Source organism: Montipora capricornis, chromosome 9 (assembly GCF_036669925.1).
Source record: "Montipora capricornis isolate CH-2021 chromosome 9, ASM3666992v2, whole genome shotgun sequence".
NCBI classification, from domain to species: Eukaryota; Metazoa; Cnidaria; class Anthozoa; order Scleractinia; family Acroporidae; genus Montipora; species Montipora capricornis.
The window spans coordinates 42,376,010-42,396,819 of NC_090891.1; the positions used below are offsets into that span (position 1 = coordinate 42,376,010).

At 40.7% G+C, this 20,810-nt stretch overlaps 1 protein-coding gene and 2 long non-coding RNA genes across 3 annotated transcripts; 1 reads left to right on the forward strand and 2 right to left on the reverse strand.

Annotated features, from left to right (window-relative positions):
• Positions 1–7,035: 7,035 nt before the first annotated feature.
• Positions 7,036–11,381, reverse strand: LOC138016454 (uncharacterized). Its single transcript, XR_011125801.1, has 3 exons — positions 11,144–11,381; positions 9,273–9,401; positions 7,036–7,173 (listed from the first exon to the last, which is right to left on the reverse strand). It is a non-coding gene; the product is annotated as an uncharacterized lncRNA (long non-coding RNA).
• A 116-nt stretch (positions 11,382–11,497) lies between these two features.
• LOC138016455 (uncharacterized) lies at positions 11,498–12,786 on the forward strand. The gene is made up of 2 exons (XR_011125802.1): positions 11,498–11,635; positions 11,793–12,786. It is a non-coding gene; the product is annotated as an uncharacterized lncRNA (long non-coding RNA).
• Positions 12,787–14,527: 1,741 nt separating this feature from the next.
• On the reverse strand, positions 14,528–20,254 carry LOC138016453 (sialate:O-sulfotransferase 2-like). The gene is made up of 5 exons (XM_068863591.1): positions 19,621–20,254; positions 19,504–19,533; positions 19,072–19,113; positions 15,287–15,604; positions 14,528–14,905 (listed from the first exon to the last, which is right to left on the reverse strand). The coding sequence occupies exons 1-5, from the start codon at positions 19,640–19,642 to the stop codon at positions 14,841–14,843; spliced, it is 477 nt and encodes a 158-aa protein (XP_068719692.1). The 5' UTR covers positions 19,643–20,254; the 3' UTR covers positions 14,528–14,840.
• Positions 20,255–20,810: the final 556 nt, after the last annotated feature.

Genomic DNA, 20,810 nt, shown 5'->3' on the forward strand with positions numbered 1-20,810 from the left:
TGTGCAACCCCTTTCAACTTGGAGCCTTTAAAGGAGGACAAAAAAGACCATGTTACACGTGTAGCTAAGGTACCTGGTCTAAAAATAGAATCGAGGCTGCTGGTGACCCTGTTTTGATACAAACCTTCGAGCTTTTCTAATGTTAATGTAGACTACAACGACACAATTTACAAGGCGATAAAAGAAGTGAGGTCTGTATCAATACGGCAAGGTCATCGGCAGCCTCGCACCCATTCATAGGCTTGGTCCGTGAAATGGCCTATTTGCTGCAAACGTTATATGCCAGCGGACAGGTCTGTAAAAATAGTATGGTAAAATTGTATAAGTTGACTTAATACGGAATAGTAAGGGTTCCGTCGAATGCGCGGAGTGGTGATTTAAAAAGGGTATGTCTGGCGTTTTGAAGCAACACTGACACTGATGGTAAAGATATGTTTAAAATAGCATTTTGGCAGGTGTTTCACAATTTTAATGTGGATTTCCGTGAAAACGAATGACTTCTAACTTCTATTCCATATATTCCTGTTCCGGAATACGGTCAATCGAACGCACCCTAAGCTTATCTGAAGGTGTTTTTCAAAAATTCAAATAAAAAATGTTTACGAAAATGTCAATTTTTTGACGTCATCGAAAACGTCTATTGGATCATTTTTGCAATCATATTATCATTAGATATACTTAGATCTGTGTTTTTCCTTTGCCAAACTTGGAAAATGATGTTCGTTTGTCAGTTCGTAATACTTTCGTTGAAAATTTCATTTTTGCCAGACCGAGCAGGTGACTTTCGCTTGCCGTTGAGCCTGGTTTTCACATGATAGCGACGCAAGCAGTAGTAGCTTATACTAGTGCATAAGCATAAAAATTAACCACGGCATCCGCCATTTTGTTCGAATGCTCAGACTCGGGGAATCTGAAACGAGTGCTTTAATAGCGCTTATCGGAGTTATCAGGGGTTTTGCCACATGAACGAGGCTAAGGGGTCATTTTGTATTGAATAGCCCTTTTCACGGTTAGTTTTTCTCATTTGCATTACAATGTAATCGAGCATGTATGTGAGGCAATTTCGGGCTATTTTGTAGTTTTAACCCGAAATTGCCTCGCACCCACGTTAGATTACATTGTAATGCAAATGAGAAAAACTAACCGTGAAAAGGGCTATTGACTCTTAAGCCTCTTTTGCATGTAGTTTGAAACAAAATAAAATGTGCCTGCAGGCTCAACTCCAATAAGAACCATTGGCCAGACGTAGCAAATTTCCTTGAGAGTATCAGCTGTGCTCCGTTTTCACGCAAGCGCAAGCGCAAGGAAAAAGAAAATTTTGATCATGGTGCTTGTGCTTCCGCTTGCGTCAACCTCGTTTTCACGGTGAAATAAGCACTCTTCCATGCTTGCGCTTATATGTCGCGACTGAAAATACGGCTTTACAGAGCTTACGCAAGGACGTCGACGACGGCTACGAAAACGCTTAGGCTTAATGAAGAAAACAAAGGCTCTTCACGGCCCGCTCGTGCGTTTTAAAGTCTGGTACGTGTCTTTATTAATAGGGAGCTTAAGTACGCGCGTTTTTGCAACCGGAAGAGAAAATTTCGCGTGCCAGGACAGTGGTGTCTCCCAGATTTTTAAACTAATCATCTCTAATAGAGAAACTATATTTAGCAATGTAAATGTGGTTGCGTGAAAACAGGTTAAAAGGGAAAACAGCTCACTACCGGTTGCCGCCGCGTCTCAAAGACGCGCGTGCTTAAGCTCCCTAATAGGCTGATTTAGCAACAGAACGGGAACGTCAGTGGCGACGTCGCGCGCAGCAAAACTACCAATGAGAATTTAGAATAGAGAAGAAAAGAGTGGAGTCTACTCTATTCTGAATTCTCATTGGTGTTTTTTCTGCGCTCGCCTTCGCCACTGACGTTCCCGTTCTGTTGCTAAATCAGCCTAATGTCGTCCTGACAACGACGTGAAATGACGAAACAATTTCTCAATTTTCACTCTCGACAGCTCACCAGCAACTCATCAAGAGGGGCTTCTCCCTCTCCTACTTGGCCTATAGGAGTCCCGAGTAGATTTATTTGTAAAACGCCTTCCTTGGGAGATTCAGCACACCCACTGTTGTAAAAGCCAATCAAACCAGAGCTATCTCAGGGCACCGTATGTCCACACGTATCCGGAAATTTGTATACCTAATGTTTTTTTCCAATATTACTTGCGTCCGCACGTATCCGGCGAATTCAGTAGCCGTATACGGAAAATTTCGAATACGTTCTCCAAAGTGACCGGTCGTATCCGCAAATTTTCGAATACGCTGACGTAATACGTGCACTATCGGATCCAGTCTTTCCCTGGTGAGATAAATCAACATGGCGTATCGACCACGTGCAACTAGTTAACAAAACAGAGAAAATGGCACCAACATACCATTTTGCGCATGATCGACAAGCAAAAGCTTTGTCAAAAGCAATGGGCAGTTGGGAATTTAAAATGTTAATTTCACGACAATGAATATGTGCAAGTACAAGGAAGGGTTACTCTGTGCAAACGTTGGCTGCGTAGCAGAGTTTTTCTCAGTCTGTCCTTGTGTGGGCCCAATAAGCCTTTTTCGATATATTAAACTTCAGCTTGCAATTCATAGTGAGGCAGTTAGGACAAAGACAAAGGAAAGTGGATGATATGTAAATATTTTTCACATTCATTCCAACGTGTTTCTATTGAGTTTGTCCTAACTGCCTCACCTTCAAGCTGAATATTTGATATTTCGAAAATGGCCTATTCTATTAGTAGGGCTAACGCTCACATGGTTTACATGGGTAGAAAATAGCACTTCACATTACCCTCCAATAGTCAATTCTGTTGCTACACGGCCAACGTTTGCAAAAACGTAATCCTTCCTTGCATCTGGATGCGTGTGGACAGTAAAAACAATTTGAAACGATTGCAATACGCTACGTGTGGTCGGGGATATTTTTGAATCCGAACAAAAAATTGCGGACACAAAAATTTCCGGATGTGTGTCGACGGGGCTTTAGCGTCACGGGGAATATAGGGTCATACAGAAATCCTTCCTTGAGAGATTAGAACGCCCGCTGTTGTAAAAGCCAATCAAAACAGAGCTATCTCAGCGTCAAGGGAATATGATAAGCATCCATTGTCATCCATAGACATACTTAAACATCCAACCATCCATCGGACGAGAAGCCTATTTATAGCTTAAATTTGGCTTTTCCAGGATTGGCATCATTCCGGTGAAACTTTAGTCTGACCAAAGTACCATGAGATGATCTAGATACGGGGGCAACAATGTCATATTTATAGCCCGAATTAGCCACTTTCCTGCGCACAGTTTGTGGTCATTCACGTCAAACTTCAGTATTGCCAAATCAGCAAAACGCTTTTGGAATCTTGCGACATAGAGAAAGACCTTAGTATGTGTGTGTCTCAAGAAATATTACTTCAGAAAAACAAGTGACTCAACTGTTCCCGAAAGCCAACAATCTCCTAGGCTTAAATCTATGCGCCGATCCTCTAGGTGCATCGAAAGCACCCGAACGCGTCGCACACTGTATGCATCTATAGGCCATGTTACACGAGGCAATTTTTCTTGTAACCCGCAACGCAACGATGACGAATAAAAAAACCTTTCAAGTTGCAGAGGGTATGTTACACGTTGCCGGTTGGCAACTTCTCTCGCAACTTGCAACGCTTACAATAACAAACAAGATGGCGGACGCGCTAAGTCGCCGAAAGTTGAGCTCTGATTGGCCCTTTCTGAAAAAATTGCGTTGCGAGTTGCAGAAGGGATGTACACGCAAGCAACTTGTCTCGCAACGTTGCGAAAAGAAGAGGGTCGTTCTACATTTCTCGCAGCTCGCAACGCAACAATTGTAGTTGCAAAATGGGGTGTTACACGTGAATTTTTTCTCGCAACTTGCAACGCAACGTTTGTTGGGATGCAAGTTGCAAGAAAAATTGCCCCGTGTAACATGGCCTTATCTATCTATCGTCCCGAACCATCTTGGCTACGCAAACCCAAATATGATGGCCACCGTCTACTGGCTTGTTAAAACAAGTTAAAAATGTGCAGCGGCGTGCAACATTGCTGATTTTGAAGCTTCCCTTCTGTTGCCATGTAACCTATTAGACCCGCTTTCAACTAACGAATCTCTCACCTATCTCGTCTTGGCACAAATTTTTGGACAAAGTATTTTTATATAATGATATTGAATGTAAGGAGAAATGTAGACTCGGAAAAATATCCGACTCCCAGATGGGATTTGAACCCACGACCCTCCGTGATCTAGTCGGATGCTCTAACCACTGAGCTACTGGAGACTCTATGGTGAGCAAGGGTCAATTCGTGGGTCTGGACTGGAACCGCATCGCGCGGCTACACAGCCAAGTATTGACTAGCATATTTGAAACTCACTAACAGCATCGCGCTGTCACATTAATGCATATCAAGATGCAGCCAACCAACCTCGAGTGTGTTAACGATGAAACAACAACAATGATATTGAATGTAAGGACATTCAATATCATTGTTGTTGTTTCATCGTTAACACACTCACTTTGAGGTTGGTTGGCTGCATCTTGATATGCATTAATGTGACAGCGCGATGCTGTTAGTGAGTTTCAAATATGCTAGTCAATACTTGGCTGTGTAGCCGCGCGATGCGGTTCCAGTCCAGACCCACGAATTGACCCTTGCTCACCATAGAGTCTCCAGTAGCTCAGTGGTTAGAACCTCCGACTAGATCACGGAGGGTCGTGGGTTCAAATCCCATCTGGGACTCGGATATTTTTCCGAGTCTACATTTCTCCTTACATTCAATATCATTGTTGTTGTTTCATCGTTAACACACTTATTTTTATATAAAGCTGTAAATAACTTAGTTTTCATAAATAGTGAAGCTCTGCCTGCTGTAACTAGATAATCAACGAGATTTACCAGGTCATCCAGCAGCAATGCTATTACTCATGTTCCTAAGCATCGGAGGTAGAATAGACCAATTTCGATATATTAAAATTCAGTCCAAAACAAAAGGCATCATCTCGAGGCTCTGGGGAATAAATGCAAGGATTTGTATGAGTTTATTCCCCAGAGCTTCGAGATGATGCCTTTTGTTTCGGACTGAATTTTAATATATCGAAATTGGTCTATTAATTGTTACTTATTTTTCATGCGCGCATGCCGCACATAGAATGTTCTGCCCGCTGAGTTACGCACAAGTCACATCTCGCTAGCCTCATTTAAGAGTTCGCTATTTCAATATTACAATAAGGCCCTAGATCTGTACGACGTTGACGACATGAGAACCTGGGCCCAGTTGTTCCAAAGCCGATTAACTTAATCCAGGATTAGCGTAAACGTTTGTTTCACGTTTTCAACTTTTTGGTGAAAGTTTCTTTCGCTTATTTATTTTGTTTCTCCAGATTGACTTCTTCTAATGTAAAGTCTTGCCGAATATCAATGTTGAATAGCATTTGGGAGAAGAGAAATAAACTCCTGGGTTAATTTTAATCTGGGATTAGCGCTAATCGGCTTTTTGACAACCGATCCCTGGAGAACAATATGTCCCAGTGCAACATAGCGAGGGCTCTCCGTTGCTCGCCGTCGCGCTACCTCTAGCGATTTGAACTCTTCTTTTGTTTCCTTTTTATTTTCATTTCTTTGTTTCTGTATGAGTAGCTTCAGTTATTATTTCTCACTAACGAGGCGGGATCCACTGTAATTGGCTAGGCTAAAGTGGGTCTCCCTGCCTAATAATGCTACGTGTATATCTAATTAGGGCGAAGCTAAATAAATAAATAAATAAATAAATGCCGTGAAAAGGTCAAGGTACGCACAACACAAGGAGCCCATTCCTAGCTATTCCTAGCCGGACTGATTAGCCATTTTCAAGTATTTCGCATCAATTCCTTAAACTTTAGTCTGACCTAAATGCCATGAAAAATTCTAGATATGGAATGGAGGCCCGTTTGTAGCCTGAATTACTGAACCGTTTTCCAGCATTGGGCGTCATTCTGGTCAACTTTCACTCTGGTCAAACTACTGTGAAAAGACCTGGGTACTGGCAAGAAGCCCATTTACAGCCTAAATTAGTCATTTGCCAGGATTTGACATCTACCCAATCAAACTTCTGTCTGGCCAAAACGCAATGGAGGACGAAAGAGCCCGTTCCTAGCCTGAATTTGCCATTTTGCAGCATTTGAAATCATCTTGTAAAACTTTAAGCTGACCGAGATGCAATGAAGACAAGAAGTCCATTTCTAGCTTAAATTTGCAATTTTCCAGCCTTTGGCATAATTTCGGTTAAACTTTATCTGACCTACATGTCACGAATACACCCCGAAACGTTCCAAAAAGCCGTAAATCCATAAAAGGATCAAGAAACCAACAAGAAGCCCATTTCTTCCCTGAATGAGCCATTTCCCAGCACTGATCATAAATGCTATTTGTGTTAAATTTTTACTGCTAGAAAAGAGTCCTTTGCATACAGTACACGAGACAGTCTCGAGTAGATTAAAAACGTCATTCATCGACAACTTCAAAATAACAGAGCTTGTCGTCCGAGTATTTCGGGTCTTTTGGAGAAACTGGAATGTCAGTGCTTCTTAAGTCTTCAATCCGGCTCTGCTGCGCACGCCCAACCTTGTTATCAGGAGGTGAGTTCAGGTCGTGAGCGATGCCTTTCTCTGCAGTGGATGTGTTGCCAGACAAATCTTCCGATTCAGATTGATTTGGTTCGTCATTCGAGGGTTTGATAAGCGGATATTTGCTTTGAAGTTTATTATTGCCTTTTCGTTTGATCCCCAGATGTCTGGGAATCAAGCAGTTCGCTTTGTTTTTATTTTTCAATGTGTCCAGCGCCGAATAATTCGAAGAACCATTTTTTGAACTTGTGTCAGCCACTTGTCCCAAGGCATGGCTGTCCGGCACTTCAAAATGAACTCGATTTTTCTTTAAAGCGCAACTGTTCTTGTTCTTTTCCTCAGAATTTAAGATAGACTTGGTGTGCACGTCGTAAGAAACAGTGCTCACAATTAACTCGGGAATATTTTTTCTTATTCTCCATTTCAGGCGCCAAAGGAGGAAAGCAATGACACCCAACAGCAAAAAGATTACACAGCCCAAAGGAAGTACTGCCACAGTCCAATGGATGTATCCGGAAGGAAGTGAAACTGAAATTTCAGAGTAAAATCTGTCAGTATTTGCACGCGTAGCCAATCGTAGCGAGTTCAGTGGCTCCATCAAGGCATCGCGAGAGGTAGCGCGCGAGTTCGTGCGCGATATCTCGCAAAACCCAATCTCTCGCGAACCTGCGGCAAGTTGTCGAACCGAAAAGTGGTTAAAATATCAATGTCTCCAACTAAAGTTTTCCTACATTCACTTCACTGCTTCTTGGAACTTTCCAGAAGACTGATCTACGCCATACAATGCCATTTTATTTTACGGAGATGACATTCACATGATGCGGAAAATATTAGTATTTTCAATGCTCTTTGATTAAAAAAGTACAGAGAACAAAGAATTGAAAGAAACCCAACCAACATTTTAAATCGAATCCAGGAACTAAAGTCTGCATTTATGGAAGGAGATTTCTTTCACCTTTACGCCAAATGACACCGAGAGCTGGCCCTTCCGACGAATGGCACTCATAACTTTGACCAAAAAATGCCTTTTTGGCAGACTATTGACGTCATGGTAGACGAGACTGTCCCGCCGAAGCTCCCTCAAGACACCCAGTACAAAGACGTCTTAGGCCGTGAGAAAACAAATTTGAAACACTTTGCGAAAAATTCAGAGCGGAAATAAATGAAGATACGTGTGGGGGAAACCTCATGGTTTACATTCTGGGAGGTCCATCTTCTAATCTTGGTCAAAAAATTCATTAAAGCCGTAATCTGAAAGCAACCATTCATTTTCTTTGTCCACTCCCAGCTTCAACTCGCTAAGACAGGCCCATCCATGTTGACCTTTTATGGGATAACTTTACAAAACGTCACTTAAACTCTCGAACTTGTTACAAATGATCACGTAGAAAGACAGTCTGCAAAAATCGAAAATCAGTTTTTCGTCCTGGATGTAAAGATCGAGATATACGATGGAGATAAATCGTACACCCTACTCGCTAATATTTTACAAGCTGACGACAATCGCATCGAAAAAGGCACTGATCTACATGTAATTCGCTCTGACGAAGAGCTATGAAATGCTCGAAACATCAGGCCACAAATTTTAATTAAGGCTGTTAATTTAGTTTAATCAACTTCCCCGGCCATCGATACAGCATCATTGAGGCTCACTTGTCTGAATTTTAAAAGAAACAGTGCTCGGTGTTTTGTCAATGTTTCACGTTGCTTTCGGAAATTTAAAGAAAGGGAGGTCGTTTGTCGCGATTTCACTTTAAGTGCTCTCGCTGCTTTTTAGGCTATGCCGCTTGTCGGAATTTACCCTGCAGAACCTCACCATTCACTGATCTACATGGTTTATGAGCGAAAAGATTTGCGCGCCCTTAACGTGCATTTTGAATTTAATACTGTGACATTTTTGGCCAAAGATTACGTCAACACGTCATATTATTCATATTCTCTCTCCTTCAGTTTCATTTTTAGAGTAAACTGAAACACTTTTGAGACTGTGAGATGACTTCCTCTTTTGGGGGCGTATTTGGTCCTGGCTCTCTAAACAACAAGTCAACGTAAACATTCAAGTTGTTCTGTTACAGAAGCCGGCTTTATAAGACAAATAAACAATAAACAAGGTTTATGGGGTTAAAAACGAATTGGGCCCAGAGCGAGGAAATAAAATGGAAATGAAATGGAGCACGCGGTTACAAGAGATTACAAGGAAGAAATGACACTTAAAGGGGCTAGGTCACGTTATTTTAGGTAATTTTGTTTAATTTAGTTAATTGTGAGCTCTAAACGTCAAATTGGCAGAGCAAGAGTCTTTCATTTTCAAAATCACAGCCACATAACAACTGAGAATGATTTCCCAGCTTTGTAAATGACATTTTAATATAGACTGATGTAATTTTGAAAAACGGTGGGCCGACGTTTTTCAAATTTACCCAAATTCAATCCATTTCAATCCTCTCCAGTTTTGTCCATCCGTGTCCCTTATTGGCTTCCCTGCGTTTTGTTAGAGATCTTCTGTAGTTTTGAACAGTTATTTTGATATTTTAGTTAATTCTATGACCATTCGATCAGTGCTGAAATTGCCTAAAATTGCGTGACCTAGCCCCTTTAACTAATTAAATTTTAATCGTTGGACTCACCTTTCTCTTGTACCATCTCTTGCATGTATAATACTCCTTAGATATTGGGAGATTTTTTCCTTTCCTTCGATGTATCGTTAATTCGTTCTCTGGACTTGCAGAGCTAATCCTTTCCGTGGAGCTGAAAAACTGGCAAAAATATGGTAGGGTGAAGCAATTTATATGTATGTTTACAATCTTTGGGTTCCTCTCCAGACGCCGTTTCCGAGATTGGCATTTCTCCACGCCTTTTTTTCGACAAGGAAGGAATTTTTTTTGGTATTTTTAGCTTTTGAAAAACTAGTTTTTTAACTGACACTAGATCTCTGAAGTAAAATTACTCCTTGACTTTGTAGAATTTCTAAAATTTATTGCGCATTTCCTGCGGGCGTGTGACGAAGCATATCTGGGTTTGGATCATGGAGGTCAAGCGCCTTCAGGCTGCGGATCACGTATCATAATATTGGGAGATGGCTACTTCCCCAAGAACGCCGTAAAATAATAATATTATTGGCTTAATGATGAAAAAGATGACAACGCCAGCCGGAACACAACGATGACTCTTTTCACCCTCTGATTGTTCGTGCCAATCTACAATCTATGTAGTTACGGGATACTTCGTCTGAGTTTTTGCCATCGTAGTGTTTCACGTTACGTCATCGCGGCTATGTTGGTGGACGAAAACAAAAGATCTCTTTTATGAGCTCCTTTTGTTCGTCAAAAAGCAATTGTACATTGCAGCTTTGTTATCTATGTCTCTAGAGTTAGGTTAGAAAGCACCTGTTGCGAGAGTTACATGTTCTGAGTTACATCTTTGTACAGTGCCTGACAACCCTTTTGGTCACTTTTCGCCTCGAAGGATTAAGAAGAAACAGGCCGAAAAATCAAAGGGTAAAGAGGAGTTGATTAATCCGTCAGCTACTGCCTGTCATGACGGTTCTTAGACATCAGACGTAAATATATTTTTTTAACCGGTCGTTTCTTTTTAATTCTTTGGTTTTCGCTTCATGGTCGTATTTTTTTTTCCGCTTTAAGGCCGGTACCTTCATTTTCTCCTTTTACCGACGCAAGCGTTTCCTTTAATATTTAGGGAGTTTAAGAACGACAGTGATACTATGGGTCAAAAAAAGAAAAATGATCGTGCTGCACGTGCGACACGCATTTTTGTACACTCTTCAAAACAACAACGTGAAGTGACCATGCGGTTTTGGCGACAACTTGGGCGTACATCAGTAAATCTCTCTACTTCAAATCCATACGTATCAATTTAGTTATAGGATACTTCGCGCATATTGTACAACGCAAACAAGGGGGGAATAATCGTGAAATACTCAAGATAGCTCGAAGTCATATTTGACGTTACGTTAATTTTCGTCGCCGTTGCCGTCGTGGTTTCTAAAACTCCCCATTTTGGATCAGTCGGTCGGAATAAGAAAAGCAAAAAAAGCAAAAAGAAAATCAGAAGCAATCTAAAAAAAGCCAGTTTCAAGCTGCAAAACGATTCGAGTGGCATGGGGCAGAAACGAGTAGAAAGTCACTGTTAAGATATTTTCCTCCGCCTCTCCCGTGGAATTGAAACTGAAAATCTGTTTATGCAAACCGGCAATGGTTATATTTCAGATTCAAAGTTTAAAAATATTTCATTAAGCCATTACTTTCCCACAGCCTTTTTCTTTCTTTTCTTTGAAAACTAAAAGATATCTGTTGTTCGGACGACGGTTGAAACTGACAGTGACGTGGAGACAAACTACAAAGAAAGACCTTTACCCGCTAGGAGGGAATTCGCTTGGAGCGACGTCGCTAAGAAACTGACCATGGATGGAGCACTGATTGGAGGACATTCGAGGACTCCGACTAAGCTTGTTTCTAAATAAAGATAACAGTTTACTTACCAGTGATTAAATGACGTCCTGTTTTGAACTAAAACATCCCATTCAAACAAGCAACTATCAGCTGAAGGCCCAAACTAATTTTTCTGATATTCGTAGTTCATGCAATGATGTAGTGTATACAGTTTACTCGACCACTGAAATTTTCCTTGTCACTGACGGACCAGTACGTGAACCACTCAGCTACTGAACAGTTTCGAATTACCCAAAAAAGGACCAACTGACGGCCTAAATAATCCCAGCGACTACCAACCTTGGGTCTAAGGTCACCCTACTGCTATATTTGGTATAAAACGTATTACGAGTTTCATAAGCTTTTTTTCAAGTCTCGTGATTTGCAAAATCCTTTCGCTTTGAGCACGAAGCAGCCAAATCGATCAACATGGGAAGCGGTAGGTCGTTGCTCATAATTCCGCTTTTGCTAAGTTGACTTTGGTCCAAAAAAATGCTGCCACGTGAAATGTTAAGACAAAATATCGACTTAGAGCAACTCAGGTCTGTAGAAATTTATCATCTGTATTTACTTCTTTCAGCGATTTACGTCTGTCATAAATGTTTTTAGAAGAAGAGACACGTAATCTATACCGTTTTTTTAATGTCGTGAATATCTAAGTTCTTACGTTAATCTGAAAAAATCTTTATTCGATCGCAGGGTCACGCTTTATCATCAATTACACCTTTCAGGTGAATTATAACTGCAAAGGAACGGTGGATTTCTACGATCTTCTACGACACCGGACTGGCTTTTGGCTCGTAACAAGCGATAGACTGAAATAACCTCCCATTGGGGTACAATGAACGAAGAGAGAATGTAGAACTCGGATTCATGACTACAATATTACTACCCTCTTTTAGCTCATATGCCTGGTACAGAAAAAAAAATTAACAAAACTCAAAAGGCAACATCTTATCAGACGTTTGGTAATTGACAAGATAAAAACTGGGTGAGGCCGAATTTACGGGAGAAGGGGCCGAATTGAAGGAGAACACTCGATAGCCTCCCACCAATCTCGCCAGGATTCAATTCCGAGACTCGGCGCCATATGTAGGGTGATTTTGTTTGTTCTCTACTTTGCTCCGAGAGGTTTTTTTCCCGGGTACTCCGGTTTTCCTTTCTTCTCAAAAACCAATGTCTGATCTGATTTCACGTTCACGTTTAAACGAGTTGTGTAGCTCCCACGTGACACATCGTTCTAGTCAGCAGCGACTTTGTAGTTCGTTTTGCATCTGAGACATCCTCGAACATCCAGTCCCAGATAAAGCATTAAAGGAAGAAAGACATCGGTCCATCTACTTATTGGTATTTTATTCCTGGCTCAGTTCTGCACAACATAAACAAAACTCTGAGTAACAACTAGGTTTAACAAATATCTCTTGTTTGGGCTGACAATCAGACACGGTTCGATGCTACTCAGTCTGCTTCAGAGAATTATCAACGAAGCTTAAAACAAGTTACGGTTTAAGATCCTAGTTTTTGAACTACATCAGTTCACAATTCTCTAAGCCAGAATAGCATCAAACTACGTCTGTTTAGACCTGTTTAACAACAATTTTATAGACGCTACAACTGTAAGGCCATATTTTACATTGAATTCTTGTACAAGTGACATATTTTGAAGATGAACACTTTAAAAGAAGGTAGAAAATTTCCTCTTGTTACGTTACGTTAACTCAGTCTGATATGCTTCTACAACTACGATTTTAAAAGAATAAGAAAACTCGGTGAGACTGTGATATGACGACAACTTAAAACTTCCTGTAGAGTGTTTTCACGTGACGTCACGGCGGCCATGTTGGTGTCCCTAAACAAAGGAACGGCGGCCAATTTGGTGTCCCCAACTAATCCTCCGGGAATTGAGCTCTATTATCGTGCAAACGCTTTCTTTTGTTTCGGTGGAAAAGCAAGGTTACTGATCTCGTGAGTGAAAACACTCTATAGATAGAAATTACTTTTAAGTGGTTTGCTAGTCATAGAATATCCCATAGAACACTTGGGCCTCGGGCGAGACTGTTAACGTTAGCCGCAAAGAAAATGTAAAAAAATGGCAGTGCTTCAGGTGATTGGTGAGATTTTCCGAGGATGTTTTACACAACTATTCCTTAACATATCCTGGAAATTAATGCATCTATATCTATAAAATAAATGCAGCTGCGCCCAATGTTAAGACTCGGTGGAATATTGAGATTTATTTAATTGTCAACCTCGGTCAGAGCATTTCTCTTTGCTCTGATTGGTTCACTCATTTTTGGTTATCAGCTCATAAACCTTAGTTTGACCTTATATGGTAAATGATTGAGTTAAGCGTTGCTAAACTCACAATTTTTTCGCCGGAAAGCGAAATTTCTCTCGGAATAAAGCAAAAAAACCCCGTTTTTTTGGAAAGTTTGGATCAATTCTGGTGCTTAGAGGACCGCGAAAAGGTAAGAAATTTTTTACTGTGATGAGCCTGAGACGGTCTGTCTGACCACCAGGTATTACACAACATCGCATCTTCATCAACTTTCAGTTTCAATTTCGCTCGGAATTTCTCCCTGTTTTTCGCCCGTATTTCGTTCTTCCAAACTTTTGGAGTTAAAGGAATTTAACAAAATAATTATTCCTTTTGTGCTTGTTGGATATGAGACTGGTTATAGCCAGCCAACTCGGTGCTACGCGCTCATGGAATAATAGCCCTTATTAAAAACTGGATCATTGGATAATGCAATTCGAGAGTTTTGATTGGCTAAGCCATCATGGGTTATGAGCCATTATACCATGATCTACAAACACGACAAGCATATGCGTGATTTTTCGGGCCTTTTTATTTTTATTGTAGTCTAGTTTTCTATATATTGGGGGCGTTTTTAATAGAACAATTATTCCACTCGCGCTTGCTGGATATGAGATGATTATAGCCAACTCGGCGCTACGCGCCTCGTTGGCTATCTATCATCTCATATCCAACGCGCGCTCATGGAATAATTGTTAATTATTCACGATAGCCGCCATGTTGGTTTTCATATTGTCATGCAAATTAGCCATGTGTTATCCTGGGGGGCAAACATTGGAATAAAGGCAAATTGCGGAAAATCGTTTCGTCGAAATATTGAATTAACATTGTTAAAAGTACATTTTAGAATTTAGAATTAAATACCTTTTATAATAAATTTATATCTTTTGATTGCCTCCGACATTTTGACTTTCTACTTCGTTATCTACTAATTTTTCAGTAAAAAGAATCGAAGTAACTTGTGTAAGCATTCTATTTTACTACTTAGGTGATAAACATTCAATGAACATGAAACAAATCATCTGTGTGGCTAAGATGTACGTTATAACCTCTCGAACTTGTGTTGTTTGCCCCCTCAGAAGTGTGTAGCTAATTTGCATGATAATAGCAAATCCAACATGGCGGCTATCGTGAATAAGGTCTATTGTTAAATACACAACTCGTTACAGCTAGCTTTGCAAGTATGGCTTATTACAGTTCGGTATTTTCCAATTATATGACTTTTCAGTCAGTACATGTTCGTCTTCTTCAAATGACGCAACAATTTTAGCCAATGATGGGATAGAAAAAAAGAAACAATAGCAAACCGGTAGGTTGAAAGTTTTAGCGGTTTACAAATGAAAGCCGCTCTCATCTTCTTTGAATTCGAAACCAACAGTTCAATATCTTGTAAGTAAACATGCAACTGCTTCGCATGGTGAACGTATCGTTTATTTGTCGTTTCCAGCCCACCATTTCTTTGCCTCTGCGCGTTCTGCGGCTCGAACACCGGTAACTACAAAATAAAATGCGGAGAGTTATTTTACACTCGAGCGAACACTATTACCAATCTGCAGTACTGAACAAAATTACCAGACTGAGAGATTTATCATTTCGTTTACGGCGAGGGGCAGTTGTCAAACTGCAATTTGCGTTTTGCTGAAAAATCGAAGAAACTTGTTCGATTTTAGTTCATTTCTTGCCTATTAGCTACGGATATCAAGAAAAAGATATGAATTACCACAAGAGAATTTTCATGCTCTTATAAAGAGTACTGAGAAGTCCGCTATTTGCTGTTTCACGTAATCTCCACTTTGAGACATTTTTTGTATTATTTTTCTTCCTGTAAGACGGTAAGACTTGTTATTATACCTTTTCTTTGTATACTCATACTTACCTGCATACACGGAGTTTCTCCACCTTCCACCACAAGAATCAAATGGATTATTAGTGATCGTGACATCTTCATCAGGCTTTCGACATTTTATGTTGCACTCCAAGTCATCCGCGCGGCCATATTTATCGAAGTCGTTGCCGCAGAAACAAAGGTCGCCATTTTGTAGCCCAGCATAGAGGAAGCCCTTCGTGGCGCATTGGTCAACACAATCTTGTACGGAGTAGAAACTCTCGACTTGAAATCCGAGAGCGCGCGAATTTACCAAGCGAAAGCCGGTCTGATCTATTACTTTGTCGTCTTTATAACAGCCGATAAAATCTATGGTGCAAAAAAGAATTATTGGAGTATGTCAGGTGGACTGAAAGTTGTCTTTGTTTGGTGTTTGGGGAAAGGAATCAGAGATGGAGGGCCTTACTGCGATTTTCATAATAAAGAGGAATCTCATCTTCAACGCCTAACGCCAAACTGCCTTTTGGCTTCCGTCAATCAATTTTAAATGAAGAACATCGGGTTTCTTTCCGTGAGAACCAAAGATGCTGATTGTGGTCGTTCCGAGTCGTTAGAGTAACGTTCAACCATGCTCAGAAACTAAGTGGTAAGTAACGAGCCATTCATTTGTTGGCTTGTTGCACCCTAGTCTTCAATCCTTTTCGTACCACTTAAAGAATCAAGTAAGGCTATGATCCTCGAAGCTATGAACGCAATTTAAGCAACTGCGCAGAGAAGCATGAAAAATTCAGGGGCGCTTTCCATTCAACAAAAATTCCGGTTTGAAATTTCGGAAATTCTTCGTGTTCAATGGAACGGTACATTTCGTTTGCACAGACCCGACCCAAGCCATTCGCGCCAAACATAAATATAATTAACGCCAAAACAAAAAAAATGAACAAATCGGTTCTAACATCTGAAAACAAAGTTGATCGAGAAAAGTGCGCGAAATAATTTTGGAAGCATTAGATCACGCCGGATAAAGAAATTTTAAATAGTGCCGAAACAGCTATCAAATCATTATAAAGTATCCCACCTGTTATCGATGAGCAACTACGCATAAATAGTACTTATCTGTTTCCACAGATAGAGCACTCGTATATTGAATCAATGCATTCCGCCATTTTGTCTTTGAAAGCAGGTTACAGAAGAGCGCTAATGGGAACAACAAATAGAAAATTTCGGTCCGACGGTCCGACCAATCATAGTGGGCCACCTTCAAAGCTGTTCCCGAATATTCCGGTCGGATCAAACCGAAAAGGTCCGTTCGATTTGATGTACCAACCGAAACTATCGTAATTTTGGGTTAAATGAAAAGCGCCCCAGGACTCCAACGTTGAAGTTGGAGTCCTGAATCTTTCAGCCGTGCTTCTCTGCGTAGTTGCTTAAATTGCTTTCATAACTGCAAGGATCATAGCCTTACTTGAGTTCATAGCCGCAGTTCAATATGGATCATCATTAGGAATCCTCAACAATTGTCTTTAAATACGATCCATAGTATTCGATGAAACGGGCTAACACGTCACGTTTTTGGGATAGTTTTGGCTTTGGAAGCCAAAACCAAAACGTAGTTTGACAGTGGGCGCTTGAATGTGACATTTCACACAATTGTGAAAAGTCACTGTCTAGATCGTTTTCACTGTCACGCAACGAATTAAATAGAATCGAAATCGTCCAATGAAATAAGCCAAAACACATTTATATCACCTCACCAATTCTCAGGTCTGTGCGGTACATCATTTCTGAGTTATTTGTCGAAGCGTTTCATGCAACTTAGAGAGTTTTGTATGTAGCCGCCATGTTGGTGCACCACCGTTGTGCACCAATATGGCGGCCAGAAATCCACACGATTATCTGGAATTCACTTAGCGATGAAAGCGCTTACGGTAAATTACATGAGGTAAAATACATGTGTATCAACACATCTCCTAATGTACTTGAAACGCTAAGACTGCTGAGATTTATAGGCATAGACATTTTTATCAACCAAATAACTTTGTATCATGGTGTCACCCAAGGTGACAATTCTTCGGAAATTCAAAATGCTGTATTTTCGAAACGAAAGACGTCATGGAACTCGAAACTTGACGAAAGATTTATTTCTAGATCATCTTCCACCTCCGAAAGATAAAAATTCAAAACACCTGGCGGTTTTGATTTTAGAATTGGATGAAGTCACTGTGAAAACCATCTATAAAGCAAAGATGACGTCGACAAAAACGAGAACACCGCCCCCAAAAAAAACGTTTACAGTTTCTTTTTTCCAGTGCGATCGAGGAGGTCGTACGCTTCAGCACATTGCCGCGATCTTTATAGACCACTTTCATAAATGGCAACCGATTTAATATTCTATTGTATTTATGTCAATTGGACCTACTGGCCTATTTTTGGTTAACATATATTCTTTTGAATTTTGCTCATCGCAGCGATGCCAGAAAGGCTTATTAGCATAAATATGTTATTGGGCCGCCATTATGAAGAAGAGCGACAAATTCCCGCTCCACTCCGTGTTAGTTCAGTCGAAGTGTCGCTCTCCCCAGATCGCGCTCGCTGTTACAAACAAAGATGGCTGGAGTTTGTAGAGTACACGATCTCAACGATCGCACGTGAGATTAGGGGACTGTGAACTCTCTGCCCAAAAAAATTACTACATACAGGAGCTCGTCAAGGGGAGCCTCTAATTCCTATCTCCTTATGGGAGATAGAGGCTCCCCATCTCCTGCCACTTATGAACTCGCCTTCGCAACGAGTCCTTAGTGATACGGAAATAAACTGTTTTCCTTGTGAATAACTTTCAGGTGAATAAGGGGTAGTTCCAAGACTTTGTAGGGCCTAACGGTCAGTGAAGCAGCCCCTACAAAGGGCAGGAACGGCTTATGATTCTCTAGGAACTTACTGTTAGCAAAGTAGTCTGTTGGCCATTACCTCACGAAGTATGGTCTCGACTGGAGACAATCCACATTCGAGTCTTTCCAGGGGCTGTGCGATATGTTGTAGCAACGGAGAGCAGCACCAGGTTGCTGACCAGCGGTTTTCGTTAAAACAATGGTTTGCCGGGGGTGCTCAGTCCCGCGGGCTCAGATAACTTGGTTGTGGTCATTGTTATTCAAAGTTTTTTTCCATTTTACAGTTGTGTGCTTAGTTTCCTGGCCTTTGAATGACAGTGACGCTGGAGTTGACTTTGCTTTGATAGAAACCTCACTGCTTTTCTTATGTAAATTCCCACTAAGTAGCATGAGAGCAACATCATTGACATAAGAAAAGCAGTGAGGTTTCTACCAAAGCAAGGTCAACTCAGGACTCACTTTCATTCAAAGGCCAGGTAACTGAGCACACAACTGTAAAATGGTCTATTGACAAAGTAATAATTGGTTCTTTCTTACGGTTACTTGACGTCACCAAAAATTGAAATGTAAAATGCACGTGCAGGGCGTGCAGTGTCATTGTTTTTGTTCATTAAATCTATTGGTTTGTGGCGTTCTCGTAGCTTTCGTCGTCGTTTTCGCTTGTAAAGTAGGAAGCTTAAGCATGCGCGTGTTTGAGACGCGGACGGAAACCGGAAGTGAGCTGTTTTCCTTTTAAACTTGTCTTCACACAACCACATTTACATTGCCAAGTATCTTTTCGCCATTAGAGATGATTAGTATAAAAATCTGGGAGATACCACTGTCCTAGCGCGCGAAATGTCCTCTTCCGGTTGTCGTCCGCGTGTCAAAAACGCGCGTGCATAATTAAGCTCTCTAGTTCTCCATTAAAGAACACAAAAGATCCATTTACAAACCGGGTCCGAGGCTTACCGGGGTTTGTGTCTACCACTTCTACGTAGGCGATTGTACCACCTAGAAAATAAAAAACAGAAGAAAATTGAATACTAACTACCGAGGTCATTCAACCGATCGATTAATAAGGAAATTAACACATAATCCTTGAGCGTAAATGATCTGAATAATGAAGGTCTGTGAGGCCAATAAAATGTTTTAGTTGATTTTAGACAATCCGCCATTTTGCCTGCTTATAAATGAAAACACCAGTTGCTAAATAATGGCTGGTAACTTGATCAGAAAGGCACTGGTTTGTGTTAGTTCCGTTTTCCCCAAAATGGGATCTAACATTAACTTTATAAATTGCTTTTTCGAGAGATTTTTAATTATCATGAATGTAACACAGGTAATAATTATTATATCCATTGAGACAACACTGCAAAATAAGAGAACGTGTAAATTACATACCAAGAAAAGCGACGATACCCAGAAACAACCCTGTTGGAAAAATTGTTAATACAAAGAAAATCTTGATCAAAAGGGGAACACGCTCAATGTTTTTTTGCAATTAGTTCTGGAGCTTACCTGAGAATCTTTGCAGAAGCATCTTAAATTCCTGTCCAAGAAATTTCGCGAGATTCCCTACTAGGATGTCTATTACTTTATTAATGAGCTCCAGTGAATTACGTTATATTTGCCAGTCGTCGCAAAGCAAGTTTCAGGCCTCTAACTTGAAATTTTTATTACAATCGCGCCACTTTGTGAAGGAACTTTACCAGATTTTAATTAAAGGGACAGTGTCTGTCGAAAGCCACCGACCGTAAAAATTACCGTGAAGTTAGTGAAGGATCATCTTGACATCAAACGAGAAAAGTTACACGGGTCATTTGGTTTGGACAGATTGATAACCCTTTTAATTGTGCTAAGTCAAACAAATAAATGAGTTTGCTTTCAATGTGCGCGCCCAGCCACAGTCAGACGGTCGAAAACTGTAATTCTCCCTGACGAGAATTATCAAATTTACAGCCTAAGCTATGATGCAGGTTGCACAAGGTACCAGCGAAATAAAATCAAAGCTGATCACTTTTGTTATGACAGATTATTTTGAAAACAAAGTTTTAGTTTTAAATACTGGTCGTTTTCCTGTATACGTAATCTCGCTTACCAAAGGTGGACTTAAAGTCATCAATTCCCAGAGTGTCATTTCTCTCTCAGCCGCCTATAAAAATAAGGCACGGCACAAGTGCCATTCTACAGAAGGCCAGGCGGCTCTCCTGACTAAAACTAACCCGTTCCAGACTCTCAGCGCAGAAAAGAAAGCGAAGACGGACTGAGGAGAAGTAAGAACCGGCCTGCAATATTCGTGCTCTGATCTTGTGGAACAATTTTTTCCCAACGCCATACTGAATATAATCTTTACCCTTGCCGCATACAGATTATTTAAAGCGTAGTATTACAGTGGGGCTCGTTTATGGAACAATTTACCCAAAGAACTAAAGAATACAGCCCTTATTATAAGCAGTTTAAAGGAAACATCAAGAAAGTGACTGGCTTATCGTATTTCCACCCGGATATCTGATAAAACAGTTGTAAGCATTTTGGCAAGCTTAACTGAAGATTCTTTGGGTGTTCAGTTTAATAAATAGATGATTTGATGGGAGGGGGGTGGGGGTGGGGGGTTAGGGGAGGGGAAAGAGAACTGAAAAAACGGCAGGAGATTATCTTCCCTATATCGCTCCCATACTTAATTCACTCATGAATACCTGAGTCCTACA

Bases quoted from the DNA above. Each gene is read 5' to 3' on its own strand.
- LOC138016453 (XM_068863591.1), bottom strand. From the start codon at position 19,642: ATGCTTCTGCAAAGATTCTCAG. The intron at 19,114-19,503 runs GTATGTAATTTA...TTTATTTTCTAG, and splicing joins GGGTATCGTCGCTTTTCTTG to GTGGTACAATCGCCTACGTA. The intron at 15,605-19,071 runs GTAAGCCTCGGA...TTTGCACCATAG, and splicing joins AGTGGTAGACACAAACCCCG to ATTTTATCGGCTGTTATAAA.